At 44.1% G+C, this 18,460-nt stretch overlaps 1 protein-coding gene across 3 annotated transcripts; it reads right to left on the bottom strand.

Annotated features, from left to right (window-relative positions):
• Window positions 1-1,101: 1,101 nt before the first annotated feature.
• PLA2G7 (phospholipase A2 group VII) lies at window positions 1,102-17,076 on the bottom strand. 3 transcript variants are annotated; one of them, XM_081906455.1, is made up of 11 exons: window positions 16,941-17,072; window positions 15,703-15,814; window positions 12,869-13,019; window positions 11,804-11,897; window positions 10,979-11,047; window positions 9,851-9,995; window positions 8,498-8,611; window positions 6,975-7,066; window positions 3,669-3,839; window positions 2,234-2,382; window positions 1,102-1,445 (listed from the first exon to the last, which is right to left on the bottom strand). In XM_081906455.1, the coding sequence occupies exons 2-11, from the start codon at window positions 15,787-15,789 to the stop codon at window positions 1,333-1,335; spliced, it is 1,185 nt and encodes a 394-aa protein (XP_081762581.1). In that variant the 5' UTR covers window positions 15,790-15,814; window positions 16,941-17,072; the 3' UTR covers window positions 1,102-1,332. The 3 variants fall into 3 exon arrangements, with proteins under 3 accessions (XP_081762581.1, XP_081762583.1, XP_081762582.1); XM_081906457.1 differs by lacking the exon at window positions 3,669-3,839 and having other exon boundaries at window positions 16,941-17,073; XM_081906456.1 differs by lacking the exons at window positions 1,102-1,445; window positions 2,234-2,382 and adding an exon at window positions 3,322-3,523 and having other exon boundaries at window positions 16,941-17,076.
• Window positions 17,077-18,460: the final 1,384 nt, after the last annotated feature.

Consider the following 18,460-nt stretch of genomic DNA (forward strand, 5'->3'; position numbering starts at 1 on the left):
ACAGCCATCTTCTGCAAGGGAGAAGCACCCACTGTCTCCAGGCTCTGTTGCCCTATCTTAGCCCTTCCCTCATTCTTCTCAACCTCCTATTCCATGCCCGAGCCTGGTCCCACCTCAGCACCCATGATACCAGTGATGAGTTCAAGCACAAGTAACACCAAGGATTCTCCTTGATCTCTCAGTGGCTTTTGATACCGTGAACCATAGTAGCTTCTTGGAGCAGCTGGGGGTTGGAAATGGGAAGACAATGTGCTGCAGTGATGTTTCTCTTACCTTAGGCATCATTTCCATAGAGTAGTAGTGGGGGACTGCTACATCATGGGAGTTGTGTCTCCCAGAAGTCAATCTTGTCCCTCATGCTGTTTAACATCTGTATGAAGCCCTGGGGTTTTAGAGTGTTACGCCAGTATGTTGCTGGCATGCAACTCTACCTGTGCCATCTGAATCAGGAGAGGCTGTTGAGGTGTTGGACCACTACCTGGGGGAAGTAATGAGCTTCATGCGAGCCACTGTGGGTAGTTGAGTTTGGGAAGTGAGCGCACCTGTTCTGGATGTCATGACTTTCCTCTGCAAAGAGGAGGCTTGTTGCTTGGCTACTCCTTGAAGCCCAGGAGGCTTCATCGGCTAGGAATGCAATTTTATTGGCTAGGAATACAGGCCTTCCTGGGCAGATCCAGCTTGATGGCAGTGGGAAGAAAGAGAGCCCATGGTAGTGTACTCCACAGTGACACCGAACTTCACGTAATAGGTCTGATTCTTCCGCTGGGACCCCTAACATGCTAACATAAAGAGAGCCTAAGATGATGAGGCTGCATGAAGCCTGCAACCCACCTAGTGAAGCATTCCACTTGTGTGGAAGTGGGTGTTATAGCGATGCCTGTTTTTGTTTTTCATACAGTAGAGATAATGTCCTTTGAAGACTTAAACTGCACAGTATCAAAACCTGCATTACATATGAGTGGCAAAAAATGTGCTATCAATAACTGAAACGGAGGCCTCCTAATCTCATGTTTAGCTCCCCACCCCAATGTTTGTGCACGTTAGGAACACAGCACTTGATCTGATCTGTTCTACACAAAGTCATCTTCAGGCAACAGAAGGCACATTATTAACTGATGTTTACTTGGTATATTTCTTGGCTCTGGAAAGTAAATTAGCAGAGTGGTGGCACCTTCATATACTGCTGTTGTAACAATAAACCAATTATAATTTGCTGCACAGTTGCCTTCATGTTACAAAACTATTCTTCAAGCTCTCAATTTGCAGATAGCACTGTCAACAATCAAGAGCTCCTTGTCAATTGTTAAAGGGTCCACAATTTCCATTCTGTCTTTATTGTTTGGACTGAGGTGGCATTGGAGGTAGATCAATGTTGGTGCCTGGAATGACATCATGCCCTTTGCCTTCTAAGAGAGAGTCCCACTGGTCAAAATCTTTATTGAGACCTACAGAACAGAGGCGTAAATCAAATGAAAACATATCTCAGGGCAGAAGAATGATTAAAATCAGATATGGTGAAATAACATATCAGTGTTACCTTTTAATATCAAGCTTTTGTGACATGTTGTGACATGCATTATATTAAAACTGATCTTCTTTTAGATGTCTGACATTCTGTTCCTACCAGTTATTTTAGGACTTTTATCAATGTTAGGTTGGGGATTGAAATTTATTTTAAATTTTCAATCTGCTGCACATATTAATAAATAGTATAGAATGGCTAGAACAGCCAGAAGGGCAAGAAGTCCAAATGGGCTTCTCCACACTTACTTTTTGCCCTGTGCTTTCCAGGCACAGATCCATGCTTTCCCCGTCTCTCCCCTGAAGAATTCCTCAGGTTTTCCCCCCAAGACTTCCTGCCAGTGGTGAGATGGGTGGAGACAACCCACATCATGGATCCCAATTCTCCCCTTCAGGAGAATGGAATTACATGTTCGGCTAACAGGCCCCCTCAGCGCCTGCACAAGGATTTCAGATTCTGCAATGGGGCTCCCCCTTCTCCTGCACAGACACCCCAAATGGCTTATGAGGGCTGGGGGTCAGGAGAGACCTCAGAACAGTGCACGGGGGGGGGGGGGAATCATTCCACCTGGTAAGATGAAATACTTGTGCAGATGGAACATTCATCATGGCTTGATGTTGAAGTCTATCTTTGGACTTTCAGATATTACCATTCGGATGGGGTAGACAACAAATCACATATAAAAATCATGTAGCAAATGTAGTAACTTACCTAAATGTTTCTGTAAGAAGGCTAATGAAGCTTTGTTGATAACATCAATGGCTGTATTAGGATTTAATTGTCCCTTCAGTCCAAAAATCTTTCCAACAATGTTGCCAGTCAAAAATGTAAAGTCTGGAAAACTCTGATGTACCGTTCCTCTGCAAATAGCAAATATATTTCCCAACTACATTACAGCCACAAAAGGGTCATTGTACAGTTATAAGCAACATCTTTAAAAATTAAGTTTTTTGTTAAAAGTAAAGCATAATGGTTTTTTCCTTAGGATGGCAAAGGAGCACCTCTTATCACAACTGCATGTGATTCTCACCCAATTAAATCTAAGTAGGCTAATAAGGTAAATTTTAATCAATTACAGCTGCATACAGATGATAGTTAGGGTTGCAATGCACAGTGCTGTGCAAAAGCAGGTCACCTGGCATCTTTGCCCCACCAATCAAAACATTTTATTCAAGCGAATATGCGTCCCAAATTACAGATTAGTGATTTGCTGTATCTTTTTGCCCTTATGTGTTGCTCATCAATGTAGCCCTTTTTGGAGACAGGCAGATACTGAAAAGGATTTGCTTTAAAATCTTTACTCTTTCTTTTCTGTAAGTCGCTGCAGACTGACACAACGGAAATTGGGATACAGAATGAAGTGGATGGGAGCTTTTTCATGAACATTTTCTAGGGACAGGAGAAGGGTGAGCCCACTATTTAGGTTTTGCTGTCGTGCTGAGAATCTTCAGAACTTGCAAAAATTTGCATTCAGAAGAAAGTTTCCCTTTCCCTCCAGTTTGCTGGTTCTGTTTTTTGAAACATGCAGGTTTTTAAAAAGCAAATAGTAACACCTGGAGCAGGGGACTGATCATTATTAGGAAAGAAGCAAAAATAGGGAGAGTTTAAGTCTTTCTCTCCCTCTCCTCTGCCCTTGTGGTCCTGATGAAAACCCATCATCTGAAGCGTTTATAGAGAGGAGAAAATGCTCCATGGGTGAAAATTTCCTCTCAACGCAGCTTCAGAGATTTGCTTGGGGCTGCAGCAGGGAAATAAATAATTGATTTCTTTCCAGGAAACTGCTTAAATCTTGGGGTGGGGGCTAAGAACTATTCACATTTTTAAGAACCTGCGCATTATAAATGCAAATATACATTTAACATCACATGTAGTTTAGCCGTAAGAGGATGCACCTTGATTCTTCCTGCTCTTTTGGAGGGCATGCTAGAACTTGGATAGTCACAGGCTGCATTGTCGCATGGGCTAGTCGGATATAACCATTTTGCCACAGGACAGGTGGGACTGAAATAGAATTTGAAGATGAAACAGCTATGTGATCTAGCAAAGTGCTGTTTTCTTCCTGCAATAGCTTGCTGCCTTCACCACATGCACAGACAATTCCAATTCCTCTGAAAATAAACTAATACTGTTGCAATTTAGCACTTACTTGATAGTGATCATTTTTCTCTCTCTGTCTTTGTAGTTAAGTTTCTTTATTTCTAGAATGTTTAAAGCCCACTGGAATTTTTCTGAATTAATAAACAGCAATGGTTGACGAACTCTAGGATACACTTCTTCACAAAGGGGTAGCATCCATGCATCAAGGGCAATGCCACACCTGTACGGGGGGGAAAGTGCAAGTGTGTGGGCACGTTGGTATTAGTTGCAAAAGGTCTATTCTTTACTTTTGATGAGACTATATTCTGAGATCTGCAGAGGACGTGGGGCACTACAGTGGTGTCCCGCAAGACGAATGCCTCGCAAGACGAAAAACCCGCAAGACGAAAGGGTTTTTCGGTTTTTGCGACGCTTCGCTAGACGATTTTCCCTATGGGCTTGCATTGCAAGACGAAAGCCCATAGGGAAATCTCGGGGACCTTTTTTTAAATGCTGGCAGTGGGGAGCAAAGCCTTTCCCCCCCTCCGGACTTCAGAAGAGGTCCAGGAAGGCCGGCGGGGGCGAAAGGCTTTGCTCCCCACCGCCAGCATTTTAAAAGCGGTCCGGGATAGCAGGGAAGCGCTTCCCGCTATCCCGGACGGCTTTTGAAGGCAAGCGGGGGGGAGCAGACTTTTGCCCCCCGCCAGCCTTCAGAAGAGGTCCAGGACCTCTTCTGAAGGCGGGCGGGGGGCAAAAGTCTTTGTCCCCCCTGCCTGCCTTTCCGGGAGAGCGGGAAGGCAGCGCTGCGTTTTCCGCTCTCCCGGGAAGGCAGGCAGGGGGGAGCAAAGACTTTTGCCCCCCGCCAGCCTTCAGAAGAGGTCCTGGACCTCTTCTGAAGGCTGGCGGGGGGGGAAGTCTTTGCTCCCCCCCCCCCGCCTGCCTTCAAAAGCCGTCCGGGGGCTTTTAAATCGCCCCGGACAGTCCCGGGGCGATTTAAAAGCCCCCGGTTAGGCAGGCAGGGGGGACAAAGACTTTTGCACCTCGCCCGCCTTCGGAAGAGGTCCTGGACCTCTTCTGAAGGCTGGCGGGGGGCAAAAGTCTTTGTCCCCCCTGCCTGCCTTTCCGGGAGAGCGGGAAGGCAGCGCTGCGTTTTCCGCTCTCCCGGGAAGGCAGGCAGGGGGGAGCAAAGACTTTCGCCCCCCGCCGGCCTTCAGAAGAGGTCGGGGGACAGACTGTCCCCGGACCTGGTCTGAAGGCGGTTTCCCTAGGAACGCATTAATTGATTTTTAATGCATTCCTATGGGAAACCGTGCTTCGCAAGACGAAAAACTCGCAAGACGAAAAGACTTGCGGAACGAATTAATTTCGTCTTGCGAGGCACCACTGTAGCTCTATATATACTGCACCTCATTCAGCTTTTCCACAGGTTTCTCAGAGATGTTACAAATACAAGCTTTAGGAAGATGTTCTGTTCAAAGCCACATCTTGTTCCAATGAGTGGGATCCAACTCATGACCTGTCAGCAGCCTTCGATCACGAACTCCTGGACCACCGCCTTGCCGACGTGGGGATCCAGGGCACAGTCCTTCAATGGCTGCGCTCGTTTCTCTCTGGTTGGGGACAGAGGGTGGCGCTTGGGGGGGAATTGTCATCGCGCCACTCCTTGGTGTGTGGAGTGCCTCAGGGTGCGATACTCTCCCCGATGCTTTTTAACATCTTTATGTGCCCCCTCGCCCGGCTTGTCCGGAGTTTTGGGTTGGGTTGCCATCAGTATGCTGATGACACCCAGCTCTATCTGTTGATGGATGGCCATCCTGACTCGGCCCCAGACACACTGATCAGATGTTTGGAAGCTGTGGCTGGATGGGTACGTGGAAGCCTGTTGAAGTTAAATCCTTCGAAGACAGAAGTCCTTTGGCTGGGTCAAGACGATATGGGGTTGGGGGGGGCAACTCCCATCTCTTGCGGGGGCGCAACTAGTGCCAGCACCGTCCATTAAGAGTTTGGGTGTAATCTTTGATACCTCCCTCTCCATGGAGGCGCAGATTACAGCTATAACAAAGGCAGCATTTTTTCATCTCCGCGAAGCTAAGCAGTTGGCTCCTTACCTCTTTCGCCCCAACCTAGCCACTGTAATCCACGCGACGGTCACCTCCAGACTAGATTATTGTAACTCACTCTACATGGGGCTGCCCTTGAGACTGACCCAGAAACTCCAGCGGGTGCAGAATGCCGCGGCGAGACTCCTTACGGGGCTTTCACTGCAAGATCACATTCACCCGGTGCTATACCAGCTGCACTGGCTCCCAGTGGAGTACAGGATCAGGTTTAAGGTGCTAGTTTTAACCTTTAAAGCCCTATATGGCCTAGGACCCTTGTACCTACGGGACCGCCTCTCCTGGTATGTCCCACAGAGGAACTTACGGTCTTCAAATAAAAACATCCTGAAGGTCCCAGGCCACAGAGAGGCTAGGCTGGCCTCAACTAGAGCCAGGGCTTTTTTGGCTGCGGCTCCAATCTGGTGGAACGCTCTGTCACAAGAGACTAGGGCCCTGCGGGACTTGACATCTTTCCGCAGGGCCTGTAAGACAGAGCTGTTCCACCAGGCCTTTGGTCAGGGCGCAGCCTGACTCCCTCCTTTGGCAATCTCCACAGAACTTTAGCTTGATGGTTGCCAACAATTTGATTTTAATTAATTTTTATAATGAAATGTTTTTAGAATCCTGTACTATTTTATTGTTGTTAGCCGCCCTGAGCCCGGCTTCGGCTGGGGAGGGCGGGATATAAATAATTTTTTTTAAAAAAAAATGAGTCCTATCCATGAAAGCTCTGTACAGGGGCTTCTGCTTATGCAGCAGGGCTTCCTCCTCCCTCTGTGTGCCCCTCGAAATTGGCCCTGCAGCCAGGGTGGGGGGCAGTCAGAAGAACCCTGGGAACAATATGCGGGGGGGGAGGGATTGTTCTGTCTGGCAAACTGAAATGCTTGCACTACAGAACCATCAGAAGAGCGCATCACTGAATTCCTCCCAGTATTAGTAGTTGTGTTTTTATTTTATAAAGTGCCTTCAATCTTCTAGGCACTGAAGTGATATAAAAAACAAGACAACCTCTCCCCACAGTTTTATAATCTTAAGACGCACAATAATAAAAGTGATATAAATCCTGGTACCGGTTCCATAAAGGCTTTTTACACAGTTCCATAATGGCTTTTTACACAGATTTTACCAGATGCTATGGCACATGTCACCATTAGCGCTTCCAGTGCGTGCTCTTGGTGCCACAGGGTTAAGCCCTACCTTTTGAACAGAGTTTGGTTGTTAATGCAGGGGGTGGGGATCAGAAAACATTCACAGGCTTTTAAGATGACAGTTCTTACTTGAACTGGACATTTTTGCTAAGAGCTTCAATAGTTGTAGCAGCACCAAAAGAGTGTCCCATCACAGCTATTTTCTGTACATCAATAGAATCCTAAAAATACAAAAGATAAGAGAAACTGTTGCTCTTCTAGCTGGTTAATAATAATAATAATAATAATAATAATAATAATAATAATAATAATTTATTCCTTATACCCCGCCCATCTGGCTGGGAATAATTGAACACACTCAGTCCAAGACAGAGTTAAGCATGCTTAGACCTACAGAAACCAAGAGGCTAATACATACAACTCTTAAATGCCCAATGTTCCTTTTCAACCAGACCTTTGGCTGATTAATATTGTACAGCCTTTTTTAATATGTGGCTGTGGGAAGGGGGGGGTTATTGTTTCACTGTTTTGTTTTAATTATTTACTTGTGTTTTTATCTTGTATTTTATTCTGGGAACCGCCCTGAGATCTTATGATGAAGTGTTGAATATAAATTTAGTAACAACAACATAAGAAGAAGAACTGAAGTCCAACAGCATCTGGAATCTTGCCTGCAGAAGAAGATGAGCCTGTCCAGTCCCCCTTCAGTTCTGCCTCCACCCCCTTGGCAAATCATGGGGTCTCAGAATGGTGACTCCTGCCGGGAGCTGGCTCTGACCCTATTAAAAGCTGATTATAGATTATAATTTCTGGGAAACAATGGGAGCAGTTTCCCTTAACTGCTGTGGCACTGATCATGAGGTATTAGTACCCTGGTATTTGTACAAAGGTATGTGAGGAGGACACGGGTGGCGCTGTGGGTTAAACCACAGAGCCTAGGACTTGCCAATCAGATAAATAGGCACCGCTCTAGCGGGAAGGTAAACGGCGTTTCCGTGCGCTGCTCTGGTGCGCCAGAAGCAGCTTAGTCATGCTGGCCACATGACCCAGAAGCTGTCTGTGGACAAACAGCTCTCTCGGCCACCAAAGCGAGATGAGCGCCGCAACCCCAGAGTCAGCCACGACTGGACCTAATGGTCAAGGGTCCCTTTACCTTTTACCTATGTGAGGAGGATAGTGAGTCAATAACCAGCTTTTAGTCTTCATTCCTAAGGGAAAGTCAAGAAAGAATCTTCAATGGTGGGACATTGCTGTGAGAGGCAGGCAGCACTGCACTTCTCTTTATAGGGCACCGAAAGTTGGTAACTGAAAAGAGGAGTGAATTGCCATACTTAAAAGGAGCCAAAACCAGTAGGTGCCTCTGACAGTCACCTCAAAACACAACACAGCTCTCTTGTGGTGGTGGTTGAACTGCTAGCACTAGTTTCAGCTTCTGGGTATTACTTGACACACTGCTGAAGAGCTCTACAAAACCAGCTTCATTGCAGACTGAAAAAATGAACATTTGTGCCATGTACAAAGGCAGTTCCGCCATGTTTCAACAGCTGGGAAGTGTAGCAAACAGCACAAAGAAAGAAATTGGAAAGTCTGTAGCGAACAGCTTAGCCCATGTAGTTACTCAATTTGTATTAGGAGCCCACAAGTTTTTTTACCTTTAAAAGCATCCAGTTAAAGTTCAATGGCAGCACATTCACTATTTGTTTTCCTGAATTAATATCAAGCATGAGGTCAAGGGCTCTAACACACTCATCAGCTCTTTGTTGCACCTACACAGAAAGCAAACATAAATCATTATCCTTTTGGACTTAAAATAGCCAATGCACCAAGACACTGATCTGATAAGCAGAGGAAATTTCCTATGAATCTATGGTCTGACATCAACAGAACCTAAGAAATGTGGTCAAAATCTTTTTTAAACCAAGTACTGGACTTCATCTATAGAAACAGTAGACCTTGTTAATTGACATTAGAACTGCAAGTGTCAGGTCCCTCTGCAGAAGTACAATACTTCCAATCTAGTTTCCATTAGTCCCAGAACCTCACAAGTAGGTCACACGCACACCATACATGAAAAGAAATATTACACTTTTTCATGTATAATGCCACTTTTTCATGTATAATCAGTCATGGAGAGTCCTGGGAACTGACCTTGCAGAGCTACAATTCCCAGTGCCCTAAACAAACTACAGTTCACAGGATTCCCCACATCCTCCAAAAGGTTATATCTAGCAAATGAAAGATTATAGTCTCACTGGGTGTATGGATGTGGGGTGCTTTTTAAAAAAATCCCCAAAATAATGACTGTCACCCCTCTAGAACTGCTGCGGAAATGAACCCTTGAGCTTGATTTAAATTTCTCTTCTCATGGGGTCTAGAGTGGGGCACTCTTCCCACCACCCTATTTTATAAGAAAAGAAAACCTGATATTCAGAGGCAGAAGCAAGAGTCCACAGCCTCTGACTTGTTCTTGGATATCCAGCATCCAACTCTGATATTCTGAATCCAGAAGAACCTCCTCCTGTTTCCTTCTATCCCGTGTGCACCACTTACTGCACTTAGCACGGCTGGTTGACTGGTTTCTGTTCTTGTTTTTCTTACATGATTTTCACTTTCTAGGACTAATGAGTGTGTTCCCCCCCCCCCAAAGAAAAAAAAAGCCCTGGAATTGCTCTGGGATCTGTGGAAAGGTTCCTTCCTCTGGGGTAAATTATTACCAGAGAGCCCTGCCTGTCAACCAAAAGGAAGTGCTTCCAAGACTGCTCTATCCCAAACCCCAGACACCCCATTTAACATAAGTTCACATTTCCCTTTTTAAAATGCTAAAAAAAAAAATTCCCTTTTTAAAATGCTAAAAAAAAAACCTGGAAAAGGAGCTTGTCCTTTTCCAGGACAAGGGAAGCAAACATAGCCAATGATTCTTTCATGTCATCTTCAACCTTCTTGAGAACTCTCTACTGCCACAAAAGCATACTGCTCCAAGATAGAGGACTTCTTCAAACAAATACCTGTTGTTGACGTAAAGCAACTTCATCTTCACCTGCTTTTAATTTCCTGTAATAGATCCACTCCTTGTGCAGTTCTGAGGCTTCTCCCTTTGCTCCTAAAGCAGGTTTCTCATTAAGGTAATATGTAGCTGAAGATGACTGGTCTCTAATAAAAAGAAATATGCTGTTCTGAAGCCTCTGGACCTCCCTTTTGAGATAGCTGCACTCCTTTCCTCTCAAGCACCATATTCTGCCTCTATGTTCAAGTAGAAATACTGAAAAACCAATTCACAATTTACCTTGAAGAATGATAGTACTGAAGGAAACTTCTATTAAAAATGGTTGTTATTCTACTTTGCATGCAGAAGGTCCCCTGTTCAATCTCTTGCAACTCCAGGCAGGGCTGGGAAAGGCTTCTCTCTGAAACCTTGGAGAGCTGCTGCCAGCCAGTGTAGAGCAATGGTGGTCAGAGGATAGATTGGGACACACTGGCAGACTTCTGGAGGATATAGGGATGGAGTTTTGACTCCCAAGCAACTTTCCCCACCTAAATTAGGCTTCTGAAATAAGGAAAGCTAACAAGGAGTGGACATCTATGTGAAATGAGAGTGAGTTCAGTTCAGTCTTGCTACTGAATATAAATCCCAGGCTCAGAATATGCTCAAAGGCACCTTGATCTTGGTTCCTAAATGTATGTGCTTTGCACCTGGCTCTCACTGGTAGATGCTGAGGTTCCAGATAAAAAACAAACAAATTAGATCTATAGGCCATAAGTCAACTCATCACACTTGAGGCAAACATGCATGCCCATGCTGCTGTTGACCAGGAGTTATTAGGCCAACCGTTTTGGAGAATAATACTCAAATAACTAGAGTGCCACTCATTCCTAAAAAATCCATGAAGATGTTCAGTTCTGATGTCATACTGTCCACACCTCTGAGTATCATTCAACACCCCCAAAGAAAAAGAAAGTCTGTGCAGTAAAATTAAGCTTTCTAAAATCTAATTCTAAAGTGCCTATTTTTACTTTCTAAATCTAGTCCATCCATCTTCTTTATTTACTGTGTTTCTAGTTAGTACTTAATCAGATATTTGTGTACATGCTTCTTCTTCAGCTAATACAAAACTCAAGATTTGTAGTCAGCATACCTGTGCTCAACAGCAGCAACAACAAAACCCCGAGATGCCATTTCAGTGCAAATTGCTGAATACAGAGTTCTGTAAATAAAAACACGACAAATTAGTTAAACAGATTATTTCAGTCCTGACAGAATTTATAATTCATGTGCATACTACATTTTGATGATGATGAAGTTTTTTAGATGCTGTACACAGATTTTAAAAACCCAATTGTTCCACTTGCAGGTAAATCCTACACGTGAGCACAGTGAGCAGGGGACAAATGAACTTAAGGTAAAGTCTGAAGGAGAGCCCCTATTTCATTCACGGAGGCTCCCCACATGCTTTAGAACCCCAGTTCTGCAGGGATCTAGTCACCGCATGTCAGGAGCCTCCATGGGCAGAGTGGGCTCTGCACTTCAGGCTGCGCTCTCCAACTGATGGAGGGTGAGCAACTGGGGTGGGGTTGGATGGCAGCAATTCGTACTCACATCCCCAGTCAGGTAGTAATAATTTTTGTAGGCTGAAACCATTATTGAGGACTGTCAACTTCATGAACCACATATTTTGATATATTATGTTGCTTAAATGCAATCATCTATACAGTGGTACCTTGGGTTAAGTACTTAATTCGTTCCGAAGGTCCGTACTTAATCTGAAACTGTTCTTAACCTGAAGCACCACTTTAGCTAATGGGGCCTCCTGTTGCCACCGCACGATTTCTGTTCTCATCCTGAAGCAAAGTTCTTAACCTGAAGCACTATTTCTGGGTTAGCGGAGTCTGTAACCTGAAGCGTATGTAACCCGAGGTACCACTGTATTAGGAAACACTCTAGTACCAAAATGCAACACTACCTGAAAGCTCCAAGTCCGTGGGAGAAAATAATTAGGGGGTATTTTTCTCCAAGCTTGAATGCAGCGTTCCATTTTGCAGGACATGTCACTGAGCCTAAATTGAATAGAATATGTGTTTGTATTATGAATTTGGGAAATGTCAATTTGTTGCTCTCATGCAAATAGTACTTCACACCTGAAATTGCTCTTCCTCAACCACCCCAAACAGTAGCTCATACATGTTTGAGCCTGTAGCAGCAGTTGTTACAGTATGTATCTGAAGCCACATGCATGTCCAGAACTCACGTATTCATATACACAAACCTGCAAGAGGTTTGGGATCTTTGGCTAGAGTTATAATATATATTTGTTTATGAAAATGAATTTGCCTCTATTCCTACTTAAATCAAACAATATTCCAGGTGCAGTTTGACCAAGGAAGAATAGAATGGTACTATGACTTCCTTTGATCTGGACTTGTGCATTTTTCAGATATGGCTTGCTAGCTGTTATCATAAATGTTGAAGAGCTGCATTTGTTTGTGGAGTAAGGAGTCTGGGCAATGTGACATGAAGCTATCACCGCAGTTGTTTACAGTATGTTTACTTCAAGTAAGAAGACTGATAAGTGCTGTAACATCTTGCACAAATTCGTTTCAGACGGGGGGGGGGGGAAATCAACTGAACCTGTTGTGTCTGGAGTTTAGCATCTAGGACAGGAGTCACTGAAAGGAATTAAAGATAAAAGAACCTGCCCTACAGTTAAGTTTGAAATATTAAGTGAAATAAGCGAACTCGTCTGATAGGAGATATGGTGATCACAAGAATACTATTATTTGATAACAATGTCATCAAAATAAATGAAATTATAACTCAGGCCTTACATATGTTAATGAATGCATGAAATGATTTTCTCAGAAGAAGACACGAGAAGGGACCATTGTTCAGGGGTAAAGCCATGTAGAATGTCCCAGTTTCAATCCCTGGCATGCAATCACTTGAAAGAAAGGAACTGAAACACAAGGGATGCAGTAAAACATGCTCTTCATTGAGTCCAACTGTATTAAAAATGTCCTTCAAAACTTACCAAAGTTGCATGTGAAAAAGAACCCTCCTAATGTCCGATTTATGTTCAGAAAATCAGATAGTCCATAATAATATTCTTTATTGGGAATCCATATTGTTTCTTCATCACTTGTACCAATTTGGGATGGGTAATAGAGACGCAAAAAACTTCCCTAGCAATGAATAAGAAAATCAAGTTATTCAAAGCTGCTTTCAAAAGTTTTAAAAGAGAAGAATCCAGTGGCAGATATATAGGTATGCATAATATGTGCAGAATTAAGGGGCCCTTCAGCTGAGGGGCCCCAAGTATACATTGTTAACTGTGACTAAAATGAATTTTAACGTGTTGCATTGTTTTCCGTTTTCATGTGTGACAGCAAGGCCAGGCAGCCGGGGAAACCCTCTGGCCCTCCTTTCCCTGACCTAACCCCACCCCAAACTCTAAATAAAAGGACTTAAATTACAAAAACAATTATGCAGGTAAAATGCCAGCAGGGGTGGGGGGCTTTCCAGGGTTTTGCACCGTCTGTCATGTCTGGACAGAAGTCATGGGTGTGCCCAAGGTGTGAGGAGCTCCTGGGTGTCCAGGAAGAATTTCATTCCCTTGAGGCCAAGGTGGCAAACCTGGAAAAGCTCAAAGAGCCAGAAAGGTGGGTGGGTGGGTGAGGTCCCACTCCCCGACAAGGGGAGGGTCTTGTGGAAGAACATCACTGTGAAGAGGAGGGAAATATTTCCTCGGAAGGCACCGATTCACCACACAGTGGATTGCCTGTCTGGCACAACGCTTACACATGTTGTCTGTTGCCTAGAGAGCCTGGTAGATAGTGTTTGGGAGGAGTCCGTGCTCGTGCTGTGTACTGACATGGGAAATGTACTTGTGAAGTAAAATTTATATTGCTAGCTAGGATGCTCAAAGTCAAGGGCATATGTGTTGTTTGTCTGGCCCCCCACTTAAGCTGTTTCCAAATAGATTTTAAAAATACTTGCTTCCAATTTGCTTTGAATTAATGATGTTGGGGTAGATTTTTAGCTGCTACAGCTGTGTATTATTTTATATTATATTTGTTGTAGATTGCTGGTTTGGATTTGTTATGTAATGAGGCTGTTTGTTTTAATATTGTATACGTGTGTTCCCTATTTTTTTAAATTGTACTTACGTTATTTCTTTGACCTACTTTGGAAGGGCTTTTCTGATCTAAAAGGTAGCATAAAAATATTTGTAGGCTCATCCACACTGGAGTATAATAGGGATCTGAAGCTGCTTGTGTCTCTATTTACGTATTCACACCATCTTCTCCACATCCAACTGGCAGACTGCATTTTCCCCTTTCTAAATTCTGATTTTTCCCAATCTGTGGATAATCCGATAATGCACTATAAAACTGCATGCAGTGGATGTACTGAAGGGCATTCTGTGGGTGTTTATATGTATGTGTGTGTGGTGACATTTTTGCTGGATGCCTGCCATCTGTCGCCACCCTCCGTATTTCCATTTTGTTTCCATTAGCCCAAGGAAAAGGATGCAGCTTGCTTTTTCCCATTGGTTGTTGCTGAAGGCACATCACAGTACAGTGGTACCTCTGGTTACGTACTTAATTCATTCCGGAGGTCCGTTTTTAACCTGAAACTGTTCTTAACCTGAAGCAGCACTTTAGCTAATGGGGCCTCCTGCTGCCGCCGTGCCACTGCCGGGTGATTTCTGTTCTCATCCTGAAACAAAGTTCTTAACCCGAGGCACTATTTCTGGGTTAGTGGAGTCTGTAACCTGAAGAGTCTGTAACCTGAAGTGCATGTAACCTAAGGTACCACTGTATTTTTATTTTTAAAACAACTCTTTTGCACAGAATTGCTCTTGCACAAAACAGCGTTATCAAAAGAAATGCCCTTGCAGGAGGTGGGAAAGGAAAAACAGAGGAAAGGAGTACCAGTTTCCCATGCCAGCAACTTAAAGTCCTTCCCTGCTCTAGTAGAGATTCCTGCATTGCTGAGGGTTGGACTAGATGTCCTTTGGGGTCTCTTCCAACTCTATGATTCTATGACACACATGTTTACACTACATTTGACTTTGGTGCAAACTTGCTTTATAAAAAAAAAATTGAATTTTCAAAAATACACAGTTGTACCTTGGAAATTAAATAGCTTAGTTCCCAAACGTTTTGGCTCCCGAATGTCGCAAATCCAGAAGTGACTGTTCCAGTTTGCGAGCTATTTTTGGAAGCCAAACGTCTGACAGGGCTTCCAATTGGCTGCAGCCAATCCGAAGGCACGCTTTGGGTTTTGAACATTTTGGAAGTCGAATGGACTTCTGGAACAGATTCCGTTCAACTTTCAAGGTACGACTGTATAATGAAAGGTGCCTGTGCATGGGTAAACAAATACTGACATGCATGCCCACCGTGGACACCAGGTTTCTGGAAGTACTACTTGAGGGGAGGAAACAAAACACGGCATGAATGTATCTCATCATTACCCACTAGCACAAATGGGAAACATCAAAACAGATTTTGGAGGCATAAAACTGAAAGTGCTATTATGTAGATGAAGGTGCACAAATGTGCCCATGGAAGTAGTGACCCATATACACATTACACGCCTATCATGGACGCTGCCTGCATAAATAAAGGTAAAAGTAGCAGTTTGAAAGCACACCAGTGCAAGAAGTAAATAGGGACTGCTACATGAAGTAGTTACTGGATGTGTTTTGTCTATGGACCACAAGGGGGCACTATACATAATTCTACATATATAGCTGTTAAATCTATTAACTTGTACGTACTTTGGATCACCTTCATTTTGTTTACCGTAAGCTGCTTTGGGTGCTAAAAGAAAATCTGATGATTTAACAGCTGCAGATACCTGAATGCTGTGGCCGGTCATAAGATCTGTGCATCCAACTGAGTAAGGGCCTTTCCCTTCAGGAATCCTCTCAAGGTTGCTCCCCATTTCCTTGGCACTTTGACAAGCAAGTCTGAAAAGCAAGATAATCTTACGAGTGTGTTGGTAATATGCTGCAAAGGCATATTATTGATTTATTTCATAAAATCTATATACCGCTTGATTATAAAAAACCAACCACCTCAAAGCAGTTTACAAGAAAATTGTCAACCATGTGGAAACTAAAGAGGCTTGGTCAGTCAGTGTTTGGACATAGTCTAAATACGCTGTCTTCCATTCAATTGAAAGAAATAGGCCATGCAGCTAGTAAATATTAATAACTAATTATGCTGAACTGAACATTTAAAATCAGTAAAGATTCTCCAAAACAATATAAAGTGCTACTGAAACTGAAAAGGACTTCAAAGAGATAATATAGCCCATATAATATCTACTCTAGTCAGGAGCTGCTGAAGACCTACTTCAGGGGTTGGAAGGTTTAACTTGCCTGGGGCACATCAGTCCCGCAAAGATCCCTCCGTGGGCCGGACTGCGTGCGCACGTGTACCTGCGATTTCCTGCGTCTGCACAGATGCAATTTACAGCGTCTGCGTGTACAGACATGATTTCCGGGGCGCCGCAGAAGCGAGTCCCCACATGGTGCCGCGCTGGTTTAGTGCAGTGCGTGTGTGGGCAACTTAGTTTGGAGGCGGCTCAGGGAAAGGTCAAACGACCTCCGTGGGCCACTTCCAGCCAATGGGCCTTAGGTTGCTGACCCCTGACCTACTTCCTCCATTTGCCCTCAGTTGACCATCAAGATGGCTGAGCAGTTCTATTTGCTGTGCATCATACACTGCTTAAATCTTGTTGAAGTTTTGTGCGTCTTGATAATCTTACAAATTTAATGTGGCTCTGATATTTTACTGCAATTATTCTAGTGTTCTGTGAACTTCAAATTGAAAGTTGGTCTAAAATAACAACATTAACAATGTAGATTATTCCTAATGTTCATTGTCTTTGTCACACTGAGAACTGGTTGGGGAAAGACACCATTTTTTAAGCATTCTTGCCTCTCTCGCCTGCAACCAAGGGTCTTACTTCAGAGGTGAATGTGCAACACCCATGATTTGGTTTTGGGAGACATTTTGAATATGCATTGCATCCCTCATGCCCTTCCCACAGCAACATTACTAGTTTTTGTAGAGTTAGGAATGGCGTACTCTTGAAACTTTGCCCTCGGTGCTTCGGAAACCAGCTCCTTGGGTGACTGCCAACAGTTCTTCAGCTCCTCCTCCAGGGGACTACTGTTGCTGCTTTGGTGACCTTGGGGCTAGGCCAGATCTGCAAAAACACGAACAAGCATCTCTGCAGGGGGGAAACAATCCACGACGATGGCCTAAATACAAGACAAGGCACGGGGAACCCCTCAAATACATACACTTCCTTAGTGCCCATCGCTTAAGGCATGCCTCTAGGCCTCGTCCCCCAATGTGGCACCCATGGAGCATCTGCATTCCTTCCCCCTCACTGTCTCCTTTGTCAGGAGGCCTGCTGCTCCTTCCCCCTTCCTCTTTCAGTTCTCTCATTTTCCAGGCAAATTTCAGAAAACACTGTGACTGGAAAGGAAGGCAGGGAAGCAGAAAGAAAGAAAAGGGAGAAGAGACCAGGAGAGATGGGAAAGGAACAAAACAGAATGCTTATTTCTCCTCCTCTCTGGGTGTTGGCATGGACTTGGATCTGCTTGTTCCAAAGCCTGCTCACTCTCCCAACAATCCCTGGATAAATTTCCTGGGACTTAAAAAAACCCTCCACACATTAGAAGAAGAAAAACTTGTTTCACCTCCCAACCTGGCTACAGCAAGTCAGCAGGGAAGCATCTCCCTACATCTCCCCTTAGGTCTGCAAATGTTGAATTGATGAAAATAAAGACAATTTTTTAGTCACCAACAGTTCCAAAATCCATCATAACCTGTCACAAAGAAAATGAAGTTATGCCAAACAAATTCCACAGGAAGCTCATGAGATTATTAACTCCACAAATTATTATTCTGACCAATTCTTTGAAATAGGAGAATTTAAAGTGTTGCGAACACTATCTTTAACATTCTTCATAGGTGAAGATCAAGATGCTCAATTCAAGAATGACATTTACTTTCATGGCTCATTTTCCAATTCAATACATTTCTGGAAAACCACACATTTAGTATGGCTTTGCATGACATGCAGCAAGCCTGTGTGAAGCAGTCTGATTCTGCTTAGAATTCTTGAAACTTTAGAACTCGAGCATTTTGGCTAGGATTCAGAGGGCAACAAACAACCCAGCCTGTGTACATCACAGCTTTTTAACTCCCCACCCTCTGCTCCCCCTGCTTGTCCCAGAGCAGCCTTTCAGCTGATGTGTCAGGCAAGGCGCTTCTTAATCTAGACAGCCAAGCTTTCCCCTGGTTTCTCTCCTACCTCAACCCATGTTGCAGCACATGCAGCGGCAGCACACATGTTGCAGCACATGCAGCGGCAGCACACATGCCGCTGCATGCTTACCCCAGAGAGCAAGGGCCACTGACTGAAGCAGGGCTTACTTCTAAGTAAAGTGAACTCTGGGGCACAACCTTCAAGTCAGTGCCTTTCTGCTGGCGCCTTGTTGAACGTCATGCAAAGACAAGCAGGGTATTGTCAAAAGTTCCTGCCAGATTTAGACTAGTTCTGTGTCTGTGTGTCTTATGGAGCGAATGCGTGGTCC

This window comes from Podarcis melisellensis (assembly GCF_964234715.1).
Source record: "Podarcis melisellensis genome assembly, chromosome: 3".
Classification (NCBI taxonomy): Eukaryota; Metazoa; Chordata; class Lepidosauria; order Squamata; family Lacertidae; genus Podarcis; species Podarcis melisellensis.

Bases quoted from the DNA above. Each gene is read 5' to 3' on its own strand.
- PLA2G7 (XM_081906455.1), bottom strand. From the start codon at position 15,789: ATGGGGAGCAACCTTGAGAGGATTCCTGAAGGGAAAGGCCCTTACTCA. The intron at 13,020-15,702 runs GTATCTGCAGCT...ATTCATTGCTAG, and splicing joins TGACCGGCCACAGCATTCAG to GGAAGTTTTTTGCGTCTCTA. The intron at 11,898-12,868 runs GTAAGTTTTGAA...TATTCAATTTAG, and splicing joins CTTTTTCACATGCAACTTTG to GCTCAGTGACATGTCCTGCA.